This window comes from Chiroxiphia lanceolata, chromosome Z (genome assembly GCF_009829145.1).
Source record: "Chiroxiphia lanceolata isolate bChiLan1 chromosome Z, bChiLan1.pri, whole genome shotgun sequence".
NCBI lineage: Eukaryota > Metazoa > Chordata > Aves > Passeriformes > Pipridae > Chiroxiphia > Chiroxiphia lanceolata.
The window spans coordinates 20,084,255-20,111,788 of NC_045671.1; the positions used below are offsets into that span (position 1 = coordinate 20,084,255).

General features: G+C 40.7%; 1 protein-coding gene across 4 annotated transcripts; it reads left to right on the forward strand.

Moving 5' to 3' along the window:
- Nucleotides 1-1,437: 1,437 nt before the first annotated feature.
- On the forward strand, nucleotides 1,438-26,361 carry CDK7 (cyclin dependent kinase 7). Of its 4 annotated transcripts, none has more exons than XM_032674622.1 (13): nucleotides 1,438-1,588; nucleotides 1,742-1,801; nucleotides 4,967-5,000; nucleotides 5,518-5,581; nucleotides 6,798-6,865; nucleotides 8,714-8,782; nucleotides 12,398-12,508; nucleotides 13,600-13,718; nucleotides 14,772-14,871; nucleotides 17,969-18,055; nucleotides 19,663-19,812; nucleotides 21,464-21,611; nucleotides 25,995-26,361. In XM_032674622.1, the coding sequence occupies exons 1-13, from the start codon at nucleotides 1,533-1,535 to the stop codon at nucleotides 26,009-26,011; spliced, it is 1,083 nt and encodes a 360-aa protein (XP_032530513.1). In that variant the 5' UTR covers nucleotides 1,438-1,532; the 3' UTR covers nucleotides 26,012-26,361. The 4 variants fall into 4 exon arrangements, with proteins under 4 accessions (XP_032530513.1, XP_032530512.1, XP_032530514.1 ...); XM_032674621.1 differs by lacking the exon at nucleotides 25,995-26,361 and adding an exon at nucleotides 24,348-25,067; XM_032674623.1 differs by lacking the exons at nucleotides 5,518-5,581; nucleotides 25,995-26,361 and adding an exon at nucleotides 24,348-25,067.
- Nucleotides 26,362-27,534: the final 1,173 nt, after the last annotated feature.

The following is a 27,534-nucleotide window of genomic DNA, read 5'->3' on the forward strand; positions in this document are numbered from 1 at the left end:
CTTGCACTTGCCCTTGTTGAGTTTCAGACAGTTCTTCTCTGCCCATCTCTCCAACCTGTCGAGGTCCTTCTGAAGGGCAGCACAGCCCTCTGGGGTATTGGCCACTCCTCCCAGCTTTGTGTCATCAGTGAACTTGCTGAGGAGGCATCTGTCCCCTCATCCAAGTCATGGGTAAACAATACTGGGTCCAGTATTGAACCTTGGGGGACACCACTAGTGACAGGCCTCCAGCTAGACCCTGTGCCGCTGATTGTGATCCCCTGGGATCTGCTGTCCACCTCACTGTCCACTCATCCGGCCCAAACTTCCTGAGTTTGCCTATGAGGATGTTGTGAGAGACAGTGTCCAAGTGCTGAAGTTGAGGTAGACAATACCCACTGCTCTCCCCTCATCCATCTAGGTAGAGAGTGCTTCATCACAGAAAACAATCAGGTTGGTCAAGCATGACTTTAGCGAGCCCATGCTGACTACTCCTGATCACCTTGTCCTCCATGTAGACACAGATGGCCTCCAGAATGAGGTGTTCAATCACCTTTCCAGGGATTGAGGTGAGGCTGACTTACCAGGATGATTCACTGGGAATGATTTTACAGGTAGGAAAGGGACACTGATGTACTCTTGGAAGTGATGGCTGTTCTTCACATAGTAACTTAGTAAAGAACAGCAAAGCTTAGGCAGGTGGGGAAATTAATTTTCAAATGAGAAATTTCTCAGTAAGTATTTACCTCTCATAGCTACTGAATGGTCGTTTTAAGAACTATATTGTAAATAATTGCTCATAAGGAAGATGTGACAGAGTATAATTAAGATTTTCCAGTAAAATCTAATAAAGTGGCTGAGAGCACTCCTTCTAAACAATAATAATGGATTTATTGCGTGACAACATCTCAGCCTTGGCCATATTGATCATCATAACTGGTCTACTCTGGCCTCCAATTGGGAGGCCTGGAGACACACCATCTATAACGCCGCTGATGCCTTTGAGAACACACACACAGGATCACTCTCGAGGAGAAAAGACAACGCAGAAAGAACCGTGTCTTGCTGAATATACCATCTAAGGAGTCTTTCTGCTGTGCCTTTTGCAATCGGATATGTCTATCTCGTATTGGCCTCATTAGCCACCAGCGTGCCTGTAATAAATGTGGATAGAGCCTTCCTTAATCTTCGTTCACAAAGCCCAGCCATGATTGCGTAACTAAAGTTCTCTCTATGCAGAGAGTATGCGAGTTTTCTCCGAAAGCAGACCTGAGACTGGGATCAAAACAGAAGCAGCTTCTGGGACAACCTCTTGACTGTTTCAGCAGGCACGTACAGTGAAAAGCCCAAAGTATTCTCCAGAAGACTGCCGGACCCGCACCTAAATGGTGGCAGGTCAGCCCCACCCGCGGCCGGGGCGGGGCGGGGGCGGGGCGGGGGCCGGAAGCGGCGCGGCCGCGGGGTCAAAGCACCGCCCCGGATCCCCCGATCCCGGGGCTTCTTGGAGCCTGTGGGTAGTTCAGCGCTCGCGCTGCGGATTCCGTCGGCAATGGATGCGCGGGCGCGTGCCAAGCGCTACGAGAAGCTCGACTTCCTGGGGGAGGGGCAGGTGAGCAGCCCGTGTGGCCGCGGCGGGAGTGGGGCACGGGCGGGCCTGCGGGTGCGTGGGGGCCTCCCCTCGCACGGCCCGTCAGCCCTGCTCACGGCAGCATCTCTCTCCCCCTCTCTCTCTCTCTCCTCCCCTCTCTCTCCCTCTCGCTAGTTCGCCACTGTCTATAAGGCCAGGGACAAGACCAATAACCGAATCGTGGCTATTAAGAAGGTGAGTGTCAGAGTGTCTTCTCAGTGTGTCACTAAGGGTCTGGTTCCTCTTGACCTGCGTAACGACTTTTTTTTTTTAACTGCCTTAATGGGTAGTGGGATAATATGCATTTTTGTTTCCAGAGTGTTTGGTTTAAATGATCTAGTTCACATGTCTGTAATGCGTACCCCACCCTGGAAGAGAGAGTGGCTTTGCTATGTTTTTGAAAGGTTGTATGACCTGTAACTTGAATTTCTGGTTATTTGTTAGGTATATTCCCCAAAAAAACCCAAACACCAAGCAACACACACACACATTTCCAAACTGTAGACTTTACTAGACCTCGATAGTGGCTTTTTTAAATTTTATTTTAAATCTTTCCTCATGCTGTGCCTAATTTCCTTCGGTCCATAGTGTTACTTATGATTAAGTTCCTTAGAACTTAGAGAATCATATAATATGCTGAGTTGGAAGAGACCTGCAAGGATCATGGAGTCCAGCTCCTAGCCCTACAGAGGACCATCCCCGGGAGTCACACCATGTGCCTGAGAGCATTGTCCAAATGCTTCTTGTACTCTGTCAGGCTTGGTGCTGTGACCACTTCCCTGGAGAGCCTGTTCCAGTGGCCATCCACCCTCTGGGTGAAGAACCTTTTCCTGATATCTAACCTAAACCTCCTATGACTCTATTTCATGCTGTTTCCTTGAGTTCTGTCACTGCTCAAGAGAGTGAAGAGATCAGTACTTGCCCCTTCACTACCCCTCATGAGGATGTTGAAGACCCCAAAGAGGTTTCCCCTCAGTCTCCTCTTCTCTAGGCTGAACACACCAAGTGACTTCAGCCGCTCGTCATACGGCTTCCCCTCAAGGCCTTTCGTCATATTCCTTGCCCTCCCTTGCATGCTCTCTAAGAGCTCAATATCTTTCTTATATTGTGGCACCCAAAACTGCACACAATATTCAAGGTGAGGCCACTCCAGTGCAGAGCAGAGCGGGAGAGTCCCCTCCCTCGACCAACTGATGATGCTTTGCCTGATGCCCCCCAGGACACAGTTGGCCTTCCTGGCTGCCAGGGCACTGCTGACTCATATTCAACTTGCCATCGACTAGGACCCCCAGGTTCATTTCCGGGGCACTGCTTTCCAGCATCTCATTCCCCAGTCTGCACATACATCTGGAGTTGCCCTATCCCAGATGCAGAATCCAGCACTTGACCTTGTTCAGCTTCATACAGTTAGTGATTGCCCATCTCTCTAATTTGTCGAGATCTCTCTGCAGGGCCTGCCTGCCCTCAAGGGAGTCAACAGCTCCTCTCAATTTAGTGTCACTGGCAAACTTACTTAGTATTCCTTATGTTCTGCGTCCAAATTGTTATGAAGATGTTGAAGAGAAATGGACCGAGGATGGAGCCCTCTGGAACCCCACTGGTGAATGGATGTAACGCCATTCACTATTACCCTCTGAGCCCAACCCATAAGCCAGATGTTCAACCATCTTGTAACATGGTTATCCAGCTGTATACTGGACACTTTGTCCAAAATACTGGCCCCTTGATTCTTACCCAGAGGCTCTCAACTGTGCCACTACCCACTGTGAGCTCCATACATTCTAACACTTCTATTACATACAGTGCCACCTCTCCACCTCTTCTGCCCTGCCTATCCCTCCTAAAGAGCCTGTCACCATCCAGCAGGGCACTTCAGTCTCAGAATTCATCCCACCGGGTTTCACTTATGCGAGTGATGTCAAATCTTTGAGACTGGGACGAATCTTCAAAGTCCTCTTGTTTGTTCCTCATGCTGGGTACATTAGTGTAGAAACATTTCAGGTGTGGTACTTTGTGGCCAACACTTTCTGAAGCATGTTGAGGGATGCCCTTAGTAGTTGTTTCTTAAGTTTTGGCACACCATCCCATGGCTCATCACTGGCCTGTGAGGCTGGTCTTATCCATTTCCCCCTTCCAAGCTAGTTTAAAGTTCTATTAGTGAGTCCCACCAGCTCCTGTGTTAGAACTCTTTGTCCCCTCTGAGATAGGTGCATCTCATCAGGTATCAGTAGACAAGGTGTTGAGTGGATCATCTCATACTCAAAGAACCAAAAATTTTTGTGGTTACACCAGCCTCATTGACTTGATGGATCTGCCTATTCCTATCAGTATTATTCCTTGTTACCAGAAGGATCAAGAAAATCACTACCTCTGCTCTTGATCCTGCAACCAATCGTTCCAGGGCCCTGAAGTCTCTTTTGATTGCCCTCAGACTTCTCTTTTTTATTTCATTGCTGCCAGTTTGAGCAGCCAATAATGGATAGTAATCAGAAGGCCAAACTAGACTTGAGAGTTTTCCAGTAATGTCTCTTACCCACATGGTAGTTTTCTGATAAAATATGAAAGTGATCTTGGATCTGCAACGTACTTGTTTGGATACAAATGATGAAAATGTTTATGTTGTCATGAAGTGTTTCACTTTTGCAGGAAGTTTTTGTATTAAAAATGAATCTTCAGCTATGCTTTGTGAAGGACAAAAATGCACATTTCAACACTTTTTTTTTAGTTAAAGACCCTACTTTACTCAGCAAGTTGAATTGTATCAATAGTAAGTAATTTTGTTTAATGCACTAATCCCTTTTATCATTGTGATACTTCTCTTGTATGGTTGCTACTGGTAGCAGCTGTTGTGAAAAGCATTCTTGGTTTTATCAGAATATTTTCTTAACTTTTGTCATCTGGAAATATCCATGGTGGGATTCTGGACTCGAAATTTCAGGCAGTAGATGATTGAGGCAGAAGGACTGCCCAGTTTACAGCCCAAGCTTACAGCCTGTGCTAATTTTACTAGAATAATTCTAAGATGATTGTCAATAACTTAGCTCTCATTTCTCCCTGAGAAGAAACTCATTAGTGATATAATAAAGCTTTGTGGCTATGAAGCATTTTATGCTGTCAGTTTGCATTATATCTGCTTTCAGTGCCATTATGGCTATTTTTAAGCTTTTGTAAAAACTAATACTGTAAGAACAGTTATTTTTTTAAGGAAAAAAAACCAAAACAACTAAAAGCAACCTAGCTGGTAAAGTGCTTCATTATGCTGAAACTCAGTCTGTCTTACAAGAGTAATGGTAAAGAATGTGTTCCCCACTGTTGGGGCAGATGTCTTAATCTTATATAATATGAAACATTTATTTTCAGATTAAACTGGGGCATAGATCGGAAGCTAAAGATGGTGAGTTTTAAAACAAATTCTTGCTGTAGAAGCTGTGCTTTGTTTGCTTTGTTTTCGTAAATTGGTACATTAATTTCACATACCATACCTTATCTGGGAAAAATGAGCTCAGTGACCAGTGTAAGGCTTAGTAGAGGATTGCTTTGCAAACTGCAGGGACAGACAAAAGATACCTGCATGCATGGTATATATCTAAATATGAGTATATAACTGCTTAACTTCTCAATTTTAGTGGAATACAGACATGAATCTAGCATAAAATAATAACGGCACCAGCACTGAGTTTAGAATACCTCTTTGTATTAATGCATCTCTTAAATTTTTAAGATGGGTGAGAGTATTTGCGTCTGTTTTCAGGTATTTTCTTTGTTCTGTTAAAGCCAAAATCTTAAAACTTTTGTCTCTGTGTGGGTTTGTTTGATGTTCAGCACTGTAGAGTGTATGCTCTGATCAGCCACTTGCCTCTAGGCATGGATATTACAAATTAAAACTCACTAATCTTGGTCTTCTTTTACAGCTTGTGTGGTGTAGTAGAATTTTGTTTGTGTGCAGGCTGCTGTCCCTCCGGGATCCTGCATCAGGTCACCAGCTTTTCAGTGAACAATCTTTGCTATCAACTCTCCAGATCCATTCTATGGAAAAAAACCTTCTAAACTCATCACAGAGTCTCACAGTTGAGCTGGCTGCCCAAGAGTCATGATCTACCTGGCCTTCAGTGGGTTAATGGCCCTTAGGGACAGTTATTGCTTTGGCCTGTATAGTGTCTAGCTGTAATTGAAAGATGTTATCGAAAATAATGATTATATCTGCTTTCCCTGTGTTATAACATGGCATGCTTCTTTTTTTTTTTTTTAATCATCTGAGTCTTTGCCCACCCAAAAGCAGCCACTGTCAACTTGATTCCAAAATAGGTAATTAAAACAGGAAAAGCAGGAGTGTAAAGGAATCCATGTAGCTTTGCCCAAAACTTTCAGTGCCAGAAATTAGCATTGAATTTTATCCTAGGTTTTAGGAGAACACTGGTTTTGAGCTCATGTGCAGCTAAATCTTCCTGTATGACATACCACAGTTTGCCTGTCAGATTTCATACAAGCCACATAAATAAGCACTTTTCAAGGAGGAATTTGTACCCTACAGGAATCATGGTTTGATGCAGTGCAATCAGTGTGACTGCCAAAGCGCACCATTCACCCCCATCATCCTCTGGTTTTTCCTCTGTAAAATCTGGCTATGAAAAGATTCAAACAAGGGCAAACAGGTTTTGGTCAATTACCTTTTATGCCTTATTTATGCCACAGCATGAATGTAGAAAAACAGATGTCTTGTGTTATTAAACAGTGCTGTGCCAAAAAGAAAAGAAGTTTATTCATGAACTTTGTTAGTATACCTTCCTCTGGAAGTGAGATATGTTGAAGAACTGATATTTGCAAGATAAAACTTTTTTTTTTAAATAAAAGCAAGCCTTCCAATACCATGTAAAAGGTGATCTTTTTTTTTCCCCTAGGCTTTTGCTAGGACTTTCCCTTTTTCCCAAAAGGGAGACTTGTTGCTTCATAATCTAAACTGGATTACTGTGGTGTAAAATGTATGTGCTGTGGAAGAAAACATATGCCAACTTTTATTCTGCAGCAATTTACATACTGATGGCAATGTACTTGTTATTTAACGAATTATTGAGTGGTGAGAATGTAATTTGTAGTAGTAAATAGTCAGTGAGTAACAGAACGAGATGTTTATTGGAGCTTAATCCAGCTTCATTTTGTTCTTTCATCTTCTTTTTTCTTCCCATCAATGTAGGAATCAACAGGACAGCCCTCAGGGAAATAAAGCTGTTACAGGAGCTAAGCCATCCAAATATTATTGGTGTAAGTAAAATGAATGCTCCTTTTAGAATCAGTCCTCAAATATTTTTGGTACAGGTTCAGACTGAAATTCAAAAGTAGTTGGGTCATGGAGCTGTTACTTAATGTTATTTAAGTTTTTTTCCCCAGCCCTAGGTAGGCAGTACAACAATTATAATGGCAAAATGCCAATTTCAATAACAAAGGCAAATTAGGTTTTTTTAACCCTTTCACTTTTCGTCTGGGGGCTGTGTGGATATTAATGGTGGGAAGAATTGTGGAAATTTAGATTACCTGATTTTGCATCTCTGATAGAATTGCAAATGAATGCAGTGCTGAATTTACCTGATCGTTTGCTTCATGTGGAACTGGAGACAGTCAAAAAGCAGGCTTTCATAAGAAATGGTAAAGGGAAGATCGTGTGGCTTATTAGGCTATGATGTTTAGATATGATGTTTAAAATCTCTGTTGGAAGGAGTAAAATCAGTATTGTTTCAGTTGCATTTTGATAAATTGACAGCTACAGGTATTCAGCTGGAGCTAAAGATATTTTAAAGTTAACTCATAGCGATAATTACAAAGTCTTACATAAATATTAGACCAAATACGAATTTTCCAGATACTTTAACTCTTTCAGAGTGGAAGTATAATTTTCTTCTGGATTGTGGACTTATTTTCAAAGTGGTTGCTTTAGCTATCAAAGTTAGAGAATATGCAGGGAAAGACAACTAGAATGGCAAAGAGATGGAGCATCTTCTTTATGAAAAAGTCAGGGACTCCTCATTCTGGAAGGGAAAAGGCTTGGAATGGAAGGGTCTACAAAACTGTGGTGGTAGGTGGAGTCCATGCAGAGCTGGTGTTTCCAAACCCTGTAGCACTAAAAATAAGAGATGTGTTTAAAATATATTTGCAGTGGGAGTGGAAATTGTACGGCTTGATTCAGTGTGTAATGAATTTCTAGAATCTGCTGACTGGGGCATTGTAGAAGCAAATAGCATCAACAGTTCAAAAAGGAGTTAGGCAAATTTATGATCAGCAGTTCTATAAGCAGGTACTAAAAGCAATAGACAATGTTGTGCCCCCTTAGTAGTCCTCACAAAACTTCTGTGGATGTTGGGAGCGCAAGGGGCACAGTTGCTGTTGTTAGGGACTGTTTAAACGACTGTATTGCAATTGGGCAGTTCACATGACCATCACACTAAGGAATAAGCTGCACCAAGGAGCTCGTACCTTCCACAGCTTGAAGGTTGAATACCAGGGTAGCTAATCTCTTTGTTTTCACTCAGCATCACGCTTGCGTTATCTCAAACTAAAAACTGATTCTGTCATTACACAACTTCATCCTAAGAAAGGACTGTTTGGATATTCTCCAAAGAGTTTTATTTTTGCTAGAAAGATTGCTACAAAGATGAATACATGCCTAAGAATATCTGAAAGGAAGTTAATAAGCCTAACACTTAGAATACTTACATGAAGCAGATACCCAGAGTTGAATCCATGGGCAAACTTAGTCATGTACTCAATAAAGGGTACAAGTTTTGTAGAACAGCGAAGTTTGGGGAGAGGACAAGGTGTGCAATACACTAGCTGTAGTGTAAGATAAAATTAATTCTTTCTCTTTTTTCCTATCTCCAGGGAGGAGGGGCAATTGTGATGTAAAATGTTATTACCAAACTTAATGGGGAGTTTTTTCTGAGTTTTTGAAGACTGAGTTAAGAAGCTGAACTGAGTAAGAATTTTTGTGTTGCAAATCAAAAAACTTAAACCAATTCTCAAAAAGCTGAAAATCCACGTACAGTCTACAGTGATGTTGAATTTCAGAAAACTGGAAGCATGAGAGCATGCTTAATCATAGCATATTTTGTTTTGCAGCTCATAGATGCATTTGGACACAAGTCCAATATCAGCTTGGTGTTTGATTTTATGGAAACAGATCTAGAGGTGAGATTTTTTTAAAGACTTTTTTTTTTTCAGTATCTTCAGATGGTTTCTGAAAATGCTGTTTTATCAGGCTTATATTTGCCCATATTAGAAAGGTGACTTTGATTATGTTAGTTAATGAAGATTGTGTCTTAATAGTAGTTTGAGTAATTTCAGTTTTTGTGAGTTCTTGTTTGATTAGTTCCTTTACTTTTAAAGACTTGTCATCATGATCTTCAAGAAACACATTGTGTTTACTATGTTAGTTTTCTGTGACTCCAGTCAGAGCATAGAATCTTGGAGTGCAATTGCTAAACATAATATCAAACATGTTCAGGTAAGTGTGCTACTGAAATATACCAGGTGATGAGCTGGTATTAAAATTGCATGTACCTGAAACATTTTTTTTTTCAAATGTAGTAATGCTAGGTAATTGCAAATCAATATCTTACAGATGTTTCATTCTCCAAGACCAAAAATCCCTTTGTCTTTGCCTAAGTCTTTTTATGAGACATTTTGATGTGAGAATCTTCATTTTTGGAAGACTATCCTAGACAGTAATGCATGACAGATCTGTGTATGCACACAAGATATCTACTCTGAACTGAAATTAATGTAGTTGTTAATCTAGCTCATTATATATATGCTGCTAAGAACTGGAGGTAGCATTTGAATTATTAAAAGGAAATAATGACAGGCTTGCTGAAACCTAGATGAATGCAAGACTTGAAAAGGTTAGATCAGGTTATGCTAATAGACGTTAGTAAAGAGTAGACTTTTAGAGGATTTATGCTGTTTACATAGTAACTATGCAACATTTAGAGCTGAAGAAGATCAGTATACAAAGAAGAACGAAATACTCTTGTACTATGTGATGCTCTGGTACACGAAGCATTTAAACTGTATTGTGATATCATTCAGGCTGCCATTGGGACTGCAGCCTGTTGTGATTAAGCATTGTAGCATACATGAAATTTGTGCAGTCTTAGGTCTCTTATAAGTCTCAAACAGCTTAAAGCTTATGAAAGGCTATTACTGAACAGGACAGTAGTATTAACAAGCAGGCTTTGAGGAATAGTGGAGAAAACTCTTTCAAACAGGGTGTTTGCATAGATTTTTAACGTTAAAAATCAAAGAATGTAGAAAACTTGTGTATTTTTTTAAAATTCAGTGAAGTGGCCATACCTCCTGGTCTTTGTGGAGATAGAAGAGGAAACTGTTGTAAATACAAAGATGAGTTGCTTAGGTTGCATGAAGAAAGAAGGAATAACTGGGAACATAATTTCAAGTTCAGTGACACATTTATCGTTTTTGTGTGTCTTGGTTTGAGACAATTTGGAGGAGTGGAGACCTCAGAATAAATTTTATCCCTCGGATTCAATACCCCTGGTTTCTCCAGTACAGAGAGACCAAATACACCTGGATGTAAGTGAAAAAGTACCTCTTTAGCAAGAAGAAATGCTGATAACAATACTGATATAACTGGTTTAAACCAACTGAGGAGAAACTCCCCAAGCTCTGCCCACCAGGCCAAATGAAGATGGCAGCCAGCCTCCTCAACCTGGAAAAAACACACGTGGCCACAGGACAGAGACCAGATGGCCGCCCCTCCATGTGTTTCGCCATCCCCACACCCAGAAAACCTGGCAGGAATGGTTGGAGAGCCAGTGCTGGCAGGAAATGGCGGATAGCTGGGATTTGATACCAGGAGATGCTTGCATGGTGCTGGAGTGAGGCTGCAGTGCCAGTAGAGGCAGTTGGAGTAGGGCTGTGGATCCCCCAGGAGACTGGAAGGACCCACAAGACACCTGTTGGATCCACCAATGAGACTTGGTTGTTGCAATTCCGATGTTTGTTGGTCAAAGTGGTGGTTGTAGTCCTGATCTATTACGGTGGTGGTGAAAGCCCTGGGTACTGAGGGAAGCCCTGAAACACAGAAACTAGTGGGGCTTGTTACAGCTTTAAACAAGATTGGAAGGGGTAAAGGGACAAGACCAGGCTCACAGGCCAGTGATAAACCATGGGATGGTGAGGAAACAAGCACTAATGATATCTCTCAATCTAGTTCATGAGGTGTTGGCTATAATGCCAGAGATTTGATATCATTGGTGTAAGTGAAACCCGGTGGGATGAATTCTGAGACTGGAGTGCCCTGCTGGATGGTGACAGGCTCTTTAGGAGGGATAGGCAGGGCAGAAGAGGCGGAGAGGTGGCACTGTATGTAATAGAAGTGTTAGAATGTATGGAGCTCACAGTGAGCAGTGGCACAGTTGAGAGCCTCTGGGTAAGAATCAAGGGGCCAGCATATAATGTGTATGTCATTGTGGGAATCTGCTACAGACCTCCCAGCCAGGATGATGACACCAATAAATTATTCTTGGAGGAACTAAGCACAATTCCAAGTCAACTGCCCTGGTCCTTATGGAGGACTTCAACTTGCCAGAAATTAACTGAGAGCATCACACACCTGGTACAACCTGGGCCAGAAAATTCCTAAAAAACCTGGAACAAGTCCTAAGGGAGCTGACTCAGAAAGATGCCCTCCTTGATCTGCTGTTTGTTCACAGAGCGGATCTTGTGAGCAAACTGGAGATTGGTGGCCATCTTGGCCACAGCAACCGCAAAGGGATTGAGTTTAAAATCTCTGTTGACAGGAACAAAAGTGCCAGCAAAACCTCAACTCTGGACATGAAGGAGAGTGGACTTCAGGCTGCTCAGGGAATTGGGAAAGGCTCCTGAGAAAATGTTTTTGCTGGTGCTGAGATCCATCAGTGCTGGTCACTTTTTAAAGTTCACCTTCGTAGGGCACAGGAGCAGCAATTCCCAAATGTCGGAAATCAAGCAGGTGAGGCAGAAGGCTGGCTTGGCTGAGCCGGAATCTTCTCTTGGAAATAAGGCAAAAAGGAAAGGTGTATATGCCCAGTGGAAGCAAAGTCAAGTGACACGGGAAGAATTCAGAGATGCTGCTTGGTGCTGTAGGGAGAAAATTTGTGCTGCCAAAGCTCAGCTGGAGTTGAAGCTGGCCAGAAATGTGGGGGACAATAAAAAGAGTTCTTTCAAATACATTAATGGTAACTGGCAGTGTAGAAATATCACCAGCGCATTACAGGATGAGGATGGTCACCTCACAAATAAGGACAGGGACAAGGCAGAGGTGTTTAACGCTTTCTGTGCCTCTGTCTTCAACACGGATGATGGACCAAGGGAGTCTCAGTGCCCTGAGCTGGAGACCCATGACTGTGAGAATGATCAACTCCAAGTTGTCCCTGAACTTGTGTGGGATCTGCCACTCCAGCTGGATGCCTGCAAATGTATGGGGCCTGATGGGATTCATCGCAGAACCCTCAGAGGATGATGTCATTGCACAACCTCCTTCAATTACTTTTGAACTGTCTTGGGAGTTCCAGAGAGGTCCCTGCTGACCTAGAAAGAGTTCATGTAGGCTATCTGGGCTCTGGATTTCAATTTCTCATCTCCAGAATAGACCTATATTTCTGGAAAAAGAGTGAGAATGGTAGAGAATTTGTGACTGCTGTTTGAAATTTTTCTTTGAGCCTGAAATAACTTTTGAGCTGAAAGAATGGTAATAAGTTTATCTTGTGTGTTGAGCTTTACTGTCACATTAAAACTTTACAGGTTATTATAAAGGATACAAGTATTGTGTTGACACAGTCTCACATCAAGGCATATATGCTGATGACACTTCAAGGATTAGAATATCTGCATCAACACTGGATTTTACACAGGGTAAGCATGTACTAAACTGACAGCCTTTATGCTGTAACAAAACTCACATGGGATAAAGTTTGAGTCTAAAGTCTGATGAAAGTAGTTTTGGAGTTCAGGCACTCTCATTCTATACGCTTTCATGTTACGTGGAGAGACAATAGAAGTACCAGAAATGTTAAGAATTACTGATGCAATTTTCATTTAGATACTTATATAAAAGGTTCTCCAGTTAGATGTGAATTATCACTGTGAACTGGGTCTGGCTGGGATGGGTTGAACTTTTTTCACAGCAGATGAACTGTTGAGGCTTTCTCTTTTTTCCACCCTGCCCTTGCCCCGATGCGTAGGCTGGGGGTGAGCAAGAAGTGGGGAGGGGACACAGCTGAGGCAGCTGACCCAAGTTGTCCCTAGGGATATTGCATGCCATATAATGCCATGATCATTAGCAAAAACGTGGGTTAGAGAAGAAGGGGGGATTTTGCCTTCCAGGTTGCTTCTTTCTTGGAGACTGTTTCATGTATCCGTCTGCTTGTGAGAGATGGTGAATGATTTCCATTGCATTGTTTGCTTTTGTTTTTTCCTCTTTCCTTCACCTGTTAAACTGCCTTTATAGTGTGCCTAGACTGTTCTTGCTTTTGGTCTTCTTTTGCCTGGACTTCTGGCATGAGAATGGAATGAGCAAATGGCTATGTGTATACTGACCAGGGGTCAACCCAACAACACACTGCTACTGTATTAAACTGTATGACTTCCATAATTTCTGCAGTTATTTGAAACATTTGCAAGGTCTTTTTATTATTCAGTTGGCATCTATGTGGTTAACAAAACTGTTGGTCCTGCAGCAAAGCTAAAACCTATGAAGTGGCTTTTTTATAGTGTGCAGCTTAAATGTATTAATATTCAAATTGGTGTGTCTCGCTATGATTTTCCTCTATGACTAAATACTCAATTTCTGGTGTTTTATTATTTTTTTCTAACAACGTAGACTTCACACAGAATCAAAAGCTTTCATTTTAGAATACTCTTATGATACATCTGCTAGGAGATTCATTATATGTCTGTTTTTATCAATACTGACAAAATTCATTATTTGCTTTCTCTACTGACAGGATCTTAAACCAAATAACTTGCTGTTAGATGAAAATGGGGTTTTAAAATTAGCTGACTTTGGCTTGGCAAAATCTTTTGGAAGCCCAAATAGAGTTTATACACACCAGGTAGTAACAAGGTAAGACATTCTATTTTGTTTCTTAGGCAGAGATTATTTAGTTGTTTTTAGGTGTCTCTTGGCACTTCTCTCATGTCATATCAACGTATTCAAAGAGTAGCATCTAGTTCATGTTATGTGGCAAGAGCCTCATAAAGAACATGCAGGGAAGCATTGTTTAACAAAATCTCCATAAGAACTGCTACAATATGCAGCCCTGGGAGTTGTTCTTTGGTATGATACTCTTTTGAAATATATGGAAATAATATGTATCTTCCTGTAAGCCTGGTTTTGGGAGCAAGACAGCTGCTACTTTCTGTTAATCACAAGACCTAGAACCATTTTTGTAGCTAGTCACATTACCTATTATGAGACAAACACTTGAACCAATTAAAATATTTATTAATGGGTTTTATAGCATGCTTATTTAAAGTATGCTTTAAAAAGCAGGGCTGCAAAACACGCAACGTGTTTCCTTCTTACTGTTGTAATGCTAAAAGTATTCGTGCAAAGCTGGTTTGTTTTAACATCTTTGTTCGAAAGGCAGAAATTCCACAGTAGTTTCAAGAGCAGTGTGTGTATCAGGTCATTGCATTAAACCTAATTGTTCCTAGGCAGTGTTAAGTAGCTGTTTTAAACAACAAAGCTCATTTTGCATAAAGCTAGCCTCAGTACTTAGGTTTGTTGATTTGGAGATTTTTGGAAGCTGGAAGGAGTTCTGTCTTGCTGTCATTCCTTCAACATAAAATTTTAAGAAAATTTTGTTTTATAACCTGCAAACCTGCAAGTTAAAAACTTTCTTCCTTGGCATGTCTGCAGTTCCATTGCTTGTAATCAGCTCAATTGAAACTGCAGTTAATTTGTGGTTGCATGTGACCCTATGGTGAGGAATGCACAAATTTTTTTCAGTCTTTCTTAAACAAAACACTTTGTGGGGTAGACTACAGCTCTTCAGTGTCTGAAAAGTATATAGGCAGAAGCAGCATCCTCTTTTTAGTATTTGCATTGCTACAATATACAGCATTTGACATGAGCAAAGCCAGGTGATTTTCCCAAAATGTGTTTTCTTTTCAGATGGTACCGAGCCCCAGAACTATTGTTTGGGGCTAGAATGTATGGTGTTGGTGTTGATATGTGGGCTGTTGGTTGTATTTTAGCTGAATTGCTCCTCAGGGTAAGTCTTCAAATGTAAGCATTTTGTATTTGCTCTTTAGTGCACTACAGCTTTTTATGTGGGCTGCTTCTCTCCTGCTAACATTTGCAGGTAAAGACAGGGTAGAAGAAAGTTTCCAAAACCTTGTTAACTGTAATGAAAGTGAAGTTTTGCAATAGACTGAGGTTTTATTAGCATCCACAAGCATTGGAAGTTTTTCGAAACGGTTGGGTAAAAACGTTGCAAGGAACTGTCACAGTCTTGCCTGGGAGATGCCAAATAGGTAACTCTTCCAGTCCTCTTAGTGTTACAGTTTCACACAGCCTTCTATGAGTTTCATTCACTGCCTTCTAGAAATGTGACATCCTAGATACATGCATACACTGTTGTCATGGTTTGAGATAGCCCAAAAATCCAATTCTCTAGTTGTATTCTCCCTCCCACATCTCAACGCAATGTGAGATGGGTTTTTCCAGACAAAACACAACCAGACTCAGAATGGGGGAAAGGGAATATATTACAATGACTATACAAATAAATACTACAATACATTATATACAACCTTAGCTATCTCTACTATGACATAAGTATTTACAATGGATCAGATCTCTTCTCCCCTCCAAATAAAAGTCCAGGAGGGAAAGAAGGACAGATCCCTTCCAGTCTCTCAGGGCAGCAGCTTCTTCAGAGTAGCAGTCACTAAGCAGCAGCATCTTCTAAGGCAGCAGGTTCTCTCTCTCTTCTGTTTCTTGCAGCAGCTGATAGCTGGATCTCTGCCAGCACACACGAGGGGGTATCCCCCTCGGCCACTCGTCTCTCCAACGAGGGGTCTTCCGTGGACTGCGTTTCCCAGGACAAGGGCGCTATCACCACGTCATATCACGAAGCACAGGGGGGCTTCGCGACATTCCTTATCTTCGGGGGACTCAGCCCCTTGCAGAGCTCCTGTGCCCTGCCTCAAAGATGGCTGCGAGCTTCTTTGTAGCTTGCAGCAAGGGAGGGCCTCAAGGTCAACCTCCACACACCGTCCTGGCTGAGCTCTCAGGACGACTGAGCTTCTTAGCTCTTTTACTCCATCTAGGACTTCTAATCAGTAAGAGTCCACCTCCCTCCGTTTTTGGAGGGATCTCCAAGGAAGTTTAGGGGACTTTTACAGTTCTTACCCCCAAGCTTTCTCTCTGTAGAACTTAGTTCTGTTCTCTGCTGCCGGTCTTTCTCTCTCAGGTTTGCAGAAGTTCTGCCTGCTTTGCTGCATGGTTGTTTTGCTGCTCTCTTATCTTTTGGCTCTGTGCTGCCGCTTTTCCTCCGGTCAGTGATGGTCTGCTGCTGCCGTCTCTGCTCACATTGAAGAACCATTCCCCAGTTCATAGCTACAGGTACATAGTCCAGCTCAACACTGTTCCAAGTCTCTGTAGCCCCCAGCTGGGGCTGGGGGGGGGAGCAGAGGCCCAGAGGCCCCCCAGAGGGCTCCTGCCCTCTCCTCGTGGCCTTTCACAACATGGCCACTTCTTCTAACCTCAAACTACAACTCTTCTCTTCCATTTGGTTGTGGTATGTTTACATTTTTTGCAGGAGCGCTCATTGGACAGAATTTCAAAACTTCCAGGGGTTTCCACCCCTTGGGGTCTACCACTTTTCTTATCCTCTGGGGGAAAACAAAGTCCAAACCACTACAACTGTCCCTTATACATTGTTTCTCACTAACTGAAAATTATAATCGCCACACCTTAATTGTAGGTTTATGTATAACGAACAGAAGATCAATGTTTTTTCTAAACTGTGGTTAGTTGACAATGCTAGAATGAAGCTGAAGGTTAACGCTGTGATAATCCTATGGCACTCCTCTGTATGGTACACAGATGCCATGGTCCTTAAGTATGTTTTATTGAACTAGAACGTTTACTATACAGCTCTTTGGAGAAGACATGAAAGTGTCAGGGGGGGAGTGAAGGGCAGGGGACAGATGCAGCTGAAGGCACTGCAGCTGTAGCCTGCAGTATCATTTATCTTCCATGACTAAGTCGCTTCTGCTTGGTTTCTTCACCATACTTGGAATGCTTTTTGGCTGTCTCATAACCAGACTGGAGAACTAGTCTGTGTGAAAACACCTCAAAAGAAATCCTTTGCCTTTGTTTGCCACACCAAACAGGTATGCTGGTGCAATTTGGTTGGCAGCTCAGACAGGGAAATATATATTGGCTGCTTAATGAACACTAGTGATGTTTACATAAATATGCATTAGACCTGGTAAAGTGATTAAATTTAAGCAAAGTGAGAAGACAAATAAGTTGTTGAATTTATTGAATTGTTGAATTCAAATAAATTGTTGAACTGATTCTTTGGTTTCTCACAAAGTAGAAAATGTATTATGGTTCAGTTTTATCACTGTGGTGTTTTTAAATGTATCTGTCCTTTTTCAGGATAATGCAGCTTCTAGGAGCTTTATGAAAGCAGTTTACGTTTAAGGGGTTTTCATGATGCCAAAGTTTAGTGTGGGTATTTCTGTGTTGCTTAGTTAAATGCTGTCTCTAATTCTTTATAAATTTGCTTTGGTCACAAAGTTTCTTTTTACTTCCATTGTGTGCGGGGTGTGCAAGGTTCAAGTTGAACTGGGCAGATACCCCCTTTTCAGTCTTCTGCTTAGTTTAAATAACATGTGATACTGATAAGACAGTTTTCTATTCTAGTGAGTCTCTAGTCTCCCTCATGCTTAAATCTCATTTCCTCAGTCTTAACTTCTGTAATCCAGTTACAATTCACTTTAAATGTACTGAATATATACATAAAAGCTAACTTCAGGGAACATATGATGGAAGGATTACCATGACTTTAACAACTAAGATGCAAAATCTTTCCTGTGTTTAGTTATTTTACATTAATGTGGTTGTGTAATTTTATGTTTAGTCCCCTGCTGTCAAGTCAACATTATGAAGCCCAGGTTCAAGAAACTTTCAGAATCTATTTGGACATCAGTAGAATGCCTCAATATTCAATGTAGCTCTTTGTGGAGAGATGGTATACAGAAGTGTTTTGCCCTGCATTTATGAGTGATCCCTCAAAGCTCCATTCTAAAACTGAAGTTCAGAAGTTAATTAAATCACATGCTGTTACCTTCTAGGTTCCTTTTTTGCCTGGAGACTCTGATCTTGACCAGCTGACAAGGATATTTGAAACACTGGGCACTCCAACAGAAGAGCAGTGGCCTGTGAGTCCTTTTGTTTAACAGACTGACATTAGTTTTACTTGATACTCTCTATTTTGACTTCTGAAATTAAATGAAAGGTTATACCAGAATACTTGAGTAGATTTTCAGAAGGCAGTTGCCTCATCTCACAGAGCACCTGAGATTTGCTGTTTCTCTTGACAAACCTCTGGTCAATAGCAAGATTAACAACACTTTATGGTTTCCTTTCTGTGTCCTTTCATGACTTTCATAAGTAGGAACCACTTATAGGGATCTAAGTTGGCCAAGGTAAGTTATAGTTTGGAATACAGTAAGAAACACCAGACCAACAGCTTTAGGGATGAACAATTTGTCTCAGCAACAGTACAGTAACAAATACAAATTAGTAGTACAATTATCTCTGAAGTGACAATAAATTCAGTAATACTAGGCAAAACTTACTGTCAGGACACACAGTGACCTACCTAACTATGGATATTAAGCAGACTGACAGGAAGTGGGGCATAACTTCTGATGAGCAACTTGCATCAGGAGTTCTGAATTCCCTGATCAGGAATTGTTGTTGAGCTATGGAAGCACTCACTGTACTTGTTAACCTCTGCTCCCTCTCCATGCTACTTTTCCTTTGTGTGAATTGTACTGGAATGCTATGGTACATGATCATGAAATGGAGCTGTAGCCATATGGAGAAATACTGTATTGAGGCACTGCTAGCCCCACAGAATTCTGCTGTTGCTCTGCGATTCTGAATGAAACACATAAAGGTTTTTGCAGTGACATTTCTGCTTTCTTTGGAGAGGAAGAGTTAAGATATGGGTGGGGAAGGGAGTGAATAAGAGATTGGCTAGCAAAACAGAGATGATGCATCCCAAAGTTAATTTGCAAGCCCAAGCACTTCAATAATTAAAAACTCTACTATCAAGATTGTAACTACTGAGCACATTTTTCACTTTATTGTTCATATTTTATTTTGCTTGGACAAACTTGCTGAAGTGTGATGACTAAATACTTAAAATACTACTAAAGTATTACATTTGGATAACTGTTACCAGATCATTTTTATGCTAAAATTTGAATACAATGGTATTGATTTCATACCTACAGGAGAAACAGTACGCAGTTCATCTTCTGTTCAACTGCTTGGTGTATATTTTCCTTCCCTCCTCCAAGAGCCCATATAAATTTTCAGTTGTGCATTTCAAAAGTAGCTCAAAATGCAGTTAATTTTATTAATGTGGAGAAAGACTTGCTCTTTTGTGAATATTTTCCCTCCCACCATGTCAGATCACAAAAGGAACCTTTATTTCATTTGTCTGCATCCACTGTAAAGTCCTTTTTTACTTCCTTTCTTTGTTAACAGTTTTTCCTTTTGGCCTGGTCACTGCTAAAGCAAAGGAAGGACAGATCATTTGGAAAGGGAAAGTGTAAAACAACTGGAACAGTTACTGAGAAAAGAAAAAGTCTTTATGACCCACTACTCCTACATTTGTTATTTCAGTGACCAAGTATTAGCAAGGTGTTTTGAAAGATGATTTGCTTCTGCTGAAAGACAACCATATGAAGTTCACTTTCTGTGAAAAACTGAACTCTTAAGTAAAAAACATATATTACATTTTTGGTCTTTATAGGGGATGACGAGTCTTCCAGACTATGTCACATTTAAATCTTTCCCTGGAATGCCACTTCAACATATCTTCAGTGCGGCTGGTGATGATCTGCTCAGTCTTCTTCAAGGCTTATTCACATTTAATCCTTGCACTAGGGTTACAGCTACTCAGGTACAGTACGCTTGAGTTATGTCCTAATGTTCATTAACCTACTGTTAATATCAAATAAATGTGTTTTGAAGCCAGTAAGCCAGGTTTGAAATGAAATGTTACATGAATTTCCAAAAACCTAATCTCAGTGTTTTAGAAAGAGAACTCTGAAAGGCATGGATAATGCTAACTGGTTGTCTCTGTTCCCAGTGTAGACAATTAAAAGGTGTATGAGTCATCGCCTTTAGACATTCATATTTGACATTTGGAATTCAATCACTTAAAGCTTGAAGGTTAAGTCTTAACATAACATATCCTATTCCCTGGGTTTGAAAGATTTTCAGACTTACTTCATCCACTGTCATCCACTGTCTTCTTCAATTTCATTTAAACTTCCATGATGCTTTTTTAATGTGAAATTCTGTAGTGATTTTAAACCATGATGCTCGTCTAAATATCCTTTTCCATTATACTTTCATTTTCACTACTCCCTGGTGGTGAAAAAATGAAGGACTTCAAAGGAAAATCTTGCAGAATGTTCTAGTTTGTGATACTGATTTCTGTAACAAGGAAGATATACCAGTTGGCAGTTTGAAAAGTGTATTTCTGTCACTTCACACTGTTAGGGAGGCATGCAAGAAACAGAACTGTCCCCTTAAGGCCAGGGCTCCCTCATTGCTGGTTAGACAAGGCAGATCTGAATCCAGGGGATTAGTGTAGAAGTTATGTATTTTTTTTATAGAAGACTTTTTCAGAGCACCTTCAGACTTTTTTGGCCACTATCTTTAAGAACATTCAGTATAAGTTTCCAAATTATTAGTTCTGCTATGCTTGGTACACCAGTTCATATGTATGAAGTGATTTTTCAGATCATATTGTAGGACAGTGTATTTTTCCAGTCTAGACTATTTATTGGCAATGCCACAGTTTAAGGCAGGAAACAACTTGTGCTTACAGTATTGGTTTCATTTATAAGTAGCATTGAATATCATGTAACTGGCATTAGCAAGAGTAACGATTGCCTACAAAACACCTTAGCCACTTTTTGTTAACCACACTTTATGGAAGCTGTGAAGTTCCTAAAATTTAAAATAGGGTATGTAATTCCACTACATGGAATCAACCTTGCTCTCTTATGTTTGTCTTCTGCTCCGATAGAAATTGTGCCTTTCTCATAGTTTACAGGGTAGAAACAGCACAGTAAAGAAATCTTAAAAGCTAACAAAACAGCTGGTGTCCAAGTCCTGGATCTGATCAAGACTTCAGATATATTCCTTTAATTTTTCTTTAATTTTTCTTTATTCCTACTTTACTCCTTACTCAGATGAGATTCTTGTCTCATCTAAGACTATTCAGTCTATTCAGAATGTGAGCTCTTCAGAGCTAGAAACTGCTTATACAAGACCTTTTGCAAAATAGTCTAGAGTTTTGTTAGGATGTCTGAGTGCTAGCTGAAAATAACTCTATCCCTTGCTTTACCAAATCTAAGTGGGGTGGATAGTAATTAAGAACATACACTTGATTTGCCCCAAGGCCACCTTGTAGTATAAAAATGTCCAAGTAGTTTTTAAGTCCCAATAGCAAATGCTTTATTTCATTATAACTTCTTTATAAATAGTATTCTGACACTTAATGCTAATTACTTGGTTATTTTTCTTCTATTATCATTAAGGCATTGAAACAGAAGTATTTCAGTAATCGACCAGGACCCACTCCAGGAAATCAGCTGCCAAGACCCAACTGTCCTGCAGAAGCTGTGAAGGAGCAACAAAATGCACTTTTAAATTTAAAAAGGAAAAAAACAGAAGGAATAGATCAAGGTAACCTCTTAATATTTCACTGATTTTAAAATAGGAGCTACATGCTCAGAGAGAATGGGATGTTTTCAGTGTTTCAGAACACAAACTCTCTGAATGGACTAATTCCTTGGGCACCAACACCAGCTGAAACCCTTCAGTGATTTGTGGTTTAGGATAAATGCTTTGGGGTGAGAATGACTTAGTACTGTGTTCTGACAGAATTAGTACAAAAAAAACCTCTTTTCTATGATGCTTAGAAATATCTATTTGTTAGAAATATCCAATTCCATTAATTGCTCTAATGGTGTGTGATACTGCCCAGTAAATTATAGGCTATTATGATGAGCCTTTTTTTCCTGAGGCATCTTACTTAGGTGGAAGTAATTTAACTTCACACCACTTAAAACAAACCGAGGAGAGGAGTATGAGAGTCCAAAACATAGCATGTGATTCTGTGAAATGACAGACTGGAAAATGTAGATGAGATTGAGAGATTTCTGCTTTCTTTCTCATCAGGTAAGCAAGTTAATTGTTTAGACCATTCTGGGTAAGGAACATGAAGCACATTTCTGTGACCCTCCTTCAGTATTCCTCAAACAGTAGCATTATTTCATATCTTCGTGGCAAGAAAAGTGCTCAGGACTCAACATCTGTATCTGATGCTGAATTACTCAGACCTTCTACTAGAGAGGCAAATATTGGTTCTTAAACTTGGACTTGGTCTTCTTAACAGTTGGAATATGCTAGATAGCAGCATAGCTAGATAGCAGATTATCATCAGCCATTTTGTTATGGCCAGTATAAGATTCAGTAATACTCAAAAGTGGTATCTTTTTGTAATAGAGATGCTTCCATAGAAGTGTGTTTTTCCTCTTGAGTTCAGAGAGACAACTACATTATTAGAGTTTAACTTAACTTTAAGGCACTTTGAATGGTTGTTTCAGAGTCTGTGTCAAATTAGAAGTAAAATGCACTACCTTAAGATTTCAACCTCAAAATAAAATTTAATCAGCTGACTACTTGCACGCTGTTTACTGACCCCAGTACCATCGGTCAGCTGATGTGTGGGAACTTGTCAACTTATGGTAGCTTAGGCAATTATTTAAGCTTTTTAGCTCCTTTTGCAAAGATCATTTGAGGGTTTGTGACTAGTGTTTTGGAGTACATGCCCTAAAATAGGCCTGTTAACTAAAGGACAGGAAAAAGAGAAATGCTTCTTTGATTTCTGTGACTTAATTGTTGTATTTGACAATGGGCAGAGTTTCCAGAGCTGTATAAAGCTAGAACAGTAATTGCTTTAATATCTTTCAAAAAGTCTTATCTTCAACAAGATGAAATAAAGCTTATGTGTTAAATGCTAGGAGTTTTGAGATTAGCTATAAATGAGGCATTTAAGAAGTCAGCATTAATTTTTGAGATATTTGAGTATCAGCATAAAAAGCAGTATCATTTCCACTATGTGGAAAACAGAAATGTAATGGATTTTCTCATATGGATTTTCCATTATGTTTTGGTTTTGCCTTAGCTGGGCTGACAGAATCAGAAGGTCTCAAAGGTAGTGCCAACAAACATTTAAGGAGAGAGCCAATGTTAAGAGCTAGCAAATCTGCTGCCCTGGATTTCATTTGCCATCCTTATATGACATTATCACTTAAAATCTGGATAGTTGTTTGGAAGAATAATCCTACAGTCTTTATTTAAATAAAAATTGAAGGACAGCATGTTTTTACTGCTATTAAGGGTGGAAATATGCAAAAGTAATCTCAAAGAAAAATAAGCTGTATTCCCTGAAATTTTTAGACTGGCCTGCCCTTGCATCCTGCACAATACATTTCCTTAGCCTTGTCCAGGTAGTGCTCTGGAGCTTGGCAAAATAGACTGAATGATTACTGATGGATACCCTCTTGTAAAATATTGGCATCGGGACCTGACTGTCAGGAGAAAGATTCCTGCCATCACCCTAAGTGCTGCTTTTCCACAACAACAAAACCCTGTAGCCTGTGGGGCGTGTCCACCAAACTTAAGTACTTCTCACAAAACAGTCTACTGTCAGGGAAAAACTGTCACTGGATGGATGACTGCCTGTGAAAAGTATTAAACATGCATACTTTCTGTCTGCTGCTGCCACTTATTTCTGTTCAGTGTGGTATGTGGAGACACTGATATTATGATGACATCACTGTCAGTCTTCGCTCTGGCACTTAACCAAAAGCAGCACTGCTTCCCCAGGAAGCAGTCTTATTGATCTGCATTCCTACAGAGCTGTAGGTACACTAAACTTTTTCCTGAGTTCATGCAGCATAAAGAATCTACCTAATATCAGAACTATTCTACATTGGTTTGGAAATAAACAAAAGCCATTCTATTCATATCTAAGGTTAAGAATTTGTCCTCGATCTGACAGCATGTAAGAAAAATTATTAAGAGTGTTGGTGTGGTGGGACAGGGTTAAGGCTTAGATTTCATGCCAACAGTTGACTGGTTAGCTTTTTATATCAACAAAGAAAAATACTTACATGTATCTCAAATGTAATTAATACTTAATTGCAGAATTTATGACTCGTTTGGAGTACACACTGATTTAAGTGTGCTTTGATTCTATCACTCTCTGAGGTTCATTAGAAGAAGTCATGTACTGCCACGGTAGTTAAGCAGCATTAAGCACTTCAGAGTAGATATATCTTGAGAATGGTATCAGATCTTGAGGAGAGGGCTGGACCCCTTTACTTTACTAACAATGTGATTTACACTTTTCAGGATTACCAAAAAAACTGATTTTTTGATTGCTGTGGATGGGGTATGAAAATGAGTGAAAATGACCGGAGTCCCAACCATTTTAAAAATGCTGCAATAGTCACAGGATGGTTGTTTTGTAATATTTTAACATGTAAAATTAGAATTTAATATTTCTTTACTGAAACAAGGGTTTTACTAACCCTTCTTATTACAATAAAATTGTTTTGAAGGGAAAAAAAAGATTTCTTTATCTGGTTTGCTGTCTTGTTACTTTGACTTGTGCTTTGGGGTAATAACTGTCAAAACTGCTTGCAGGCTATAAATTTACACAGACTAATTCTGCAGAACCTCTGTGGTAAATTACATGCTATCCTGTACAGATGTACACTCTTAGGAGGAAAACTACAAATAACACACTTCTCAGCTGGAGCTTAGATATACACATAACTGTCTTCCAAGCCCATAATAAAAATGTATCACTGTAAGGAAAGGGCATGAATTTTTTGTTCCACATAATAGGCTCAGGTATTTACAATGAGTTTGCATATGCTCTCTCAGCAGTCATGCATTAAGACTCTCCAAGGACATATCCACTACCTTGAAAACAATATGATGCACATACTGAATGTGAATTGTTTGGGGTTTGGTTTTGTTTTTTTACAGATTCCAATCTGCCAGGAGAAATTATCTGTGTCACAGTTTAACAAGAGACAAATGTTTGCTAAGGAGGGCAGGTTAGGAGAAAAAAAAAAGCAAACTTCTCCCTCTAAGTTATTATAACCTCAGAATTAAGAGGCTTCAGGTGGAAGGTGCGGAAAAGGAAAATAACAGCTCTTTATTAGCATGTGTGTGTGTATATATATATATATATATATATATACACACACACACACACACATATATATGTAACAAACCTGAATAAGTAACAGTAGTGCAACCAAAACTTTCAAAACAAAGTCCTACTTCCCCAGGTGGCAGCTCCCGCGGCTCCCCCTGAGAGTCCGCGGGCTGTTCCCGGCAGCTCAACAACTGCTCACAGCCACGTGAGCGATGGTGGCTCCGCTGCCAACAATGAAGGGGCGTTTCCCTTCTGTCCCAGGGCTTTGGGCGCGGTCCTCGGCAACAGCTCCGGGCTCCCCAGCTCAGGAAATAAGTGCCCGCAGCGGCGGGCGGGCTGCTCCAGGCAGCAGCCGCAGGGAGATGCTCTGATATGCAGCACGGGCGCAGGGCGGGCCTGGGACGGATACCTCGCTCCAAAACGGTCGGCAGGGGCTCTCCTGGGGTTTATCCCGGCGGTTGCTGTGATGGCCGGCGAAGGACTGGGGCCGATCCCCAACGGCGGTTCCAGGCAGGGGAAGGTTTCTTCTCGGAGGTTGAATTGGAGAAAAAAAAAGGTGGCTGCCGGCTCCGTCGGGTGACAGGCAAGAAGACCAACAAAGACCCCAGTGCCTGGTACCAGCCAGTTTAAAAACAACCCTCGCCTACTCCCGTGCCCTTCTGCGCGCGACGCCGCTCCTCCCCGCCTCCCCCCACCCCGGGAAAAGGTGGGCGGGATGTCCTTTCATTGTAGGTGCACGCTACCCAGTAATTGATATTAGAGAGAAATTCCAACATCTCTTTTCAAACCTATAACAATCTAAAAGCATATAAATACTGTTTCCTTCACAGCCCCGAAGATTGCATAAGAGATGGAGGGAGATCTAACTGGGAAAACTATACTAGCCCTCCTGTCAGCCTGTGGCTGTTGAGCAATTCGTGGTGCAGATACTGGACTCAGCTTTGCCTGAATTCCAGCTTGGTGGGGTTGCAAAGTGTCTGCTAGGTAACCAGACTTCTTCAATGGATTAAAACAAGCCCAAAGGCACTGTTGATGCAGCTTAATTGTGTGTCCAGTGTTGTGCAGTGGATCTTAGGGATACCTAGTGAGCTATTGTCATTTTCCCACCTGCAAACCACTTTCACTGTTCTGTTTTCTAATTTTTGTGGCAAGTGTGTTAGTACAAGATTTTGTGGCTTGTGGAGGAACAGCAATCATCATCTTCCTTGTGTGTTCCTTCATTTAACTCCTGGCTGGGGCCTGTTCTATACCATGAGGGTGTGCAGTAAATCTTGTTTTCGGTTGAGTTCCTGAATAAATCTGCTCATGTCAGGGACTAAAATTGCCTTGCTCTTAATGATGGTGTTGTGCGTAGATAAAATGTATGTACATCGTAGAGTATGATAAGATTAAAGCACAGTTCAGCACAATATTTTTTCTTGATCTCAGGCTTTTGGCTAGTTTGATTTAATTTTTGTGATTTATGTCAGAACATTGGAGGAAATATTTGGGATTGGTAAATATAATATGCAATCATGTGCAGTCAGTCATCTAAATATTGTTTAACTTAACTCATGACTTGGTTAGTTTGTAAGCTTTATATCGTGCTAATCATGCTTCAGCATTGACAGTCTGTTTCTTATCACACCAAATTGTTGAATATACAGCTGCTACAATCTATTTGGCTTCTGTTCAAAACCACAACAATCAAGAGTGGTTTGACCCTGCAATGTGCATGCTTGTGCAAAAGTCTAAGTGGTACACTTGAGCAAACAGGAACATAATCTAAATGCCTTCTCTCTTGAGCTGAGACAGTTCTTCTGCCCTTACCGTCTTTTTGTTATGTCTTACTGCTGTTTCTTCCTGAAAGGTTAGTACTCCTCTTTGCAAACATGATGGCATTTCCCTCAAGATTTGATGGAATTTGAGTGACTTCTATGCATTCTACTGGTATTGTTTATATAATTGAATGAGAACTTTGTTTTCTTCTTCCACTTTGCTGCCACAATAAATGTAGCAAAATTCATTGTATGAGCACACAATACAGAAAGTTTTGTTTTAAACAAAACTGACTTCATTTTTTCACAGATACCAGGATTAGTTGTGGTGGTGTGGCATGGAGAACAAGGACTGCTAGCTATCACATTCTTATGTGTCTCCTTGGTTCTTGATTGATTGCAATGCTATGTGATCCTTGCAGCCTTTTTGTATTGACAAAGAAGGCTTAGAGCCAAATTAAGTTGTAATATAAAGTTGCTGCTTTGCATTTTTGGTGTGCTTTTATACATGGTGTGGTCTTGATGCACTCCAGGCAGCACTGCCAATTCTTTGCTTTTATCTATCTTCTTGGCTTTTGTTACTGTTTTCATTCTCTTGAATTACTGCATGTAC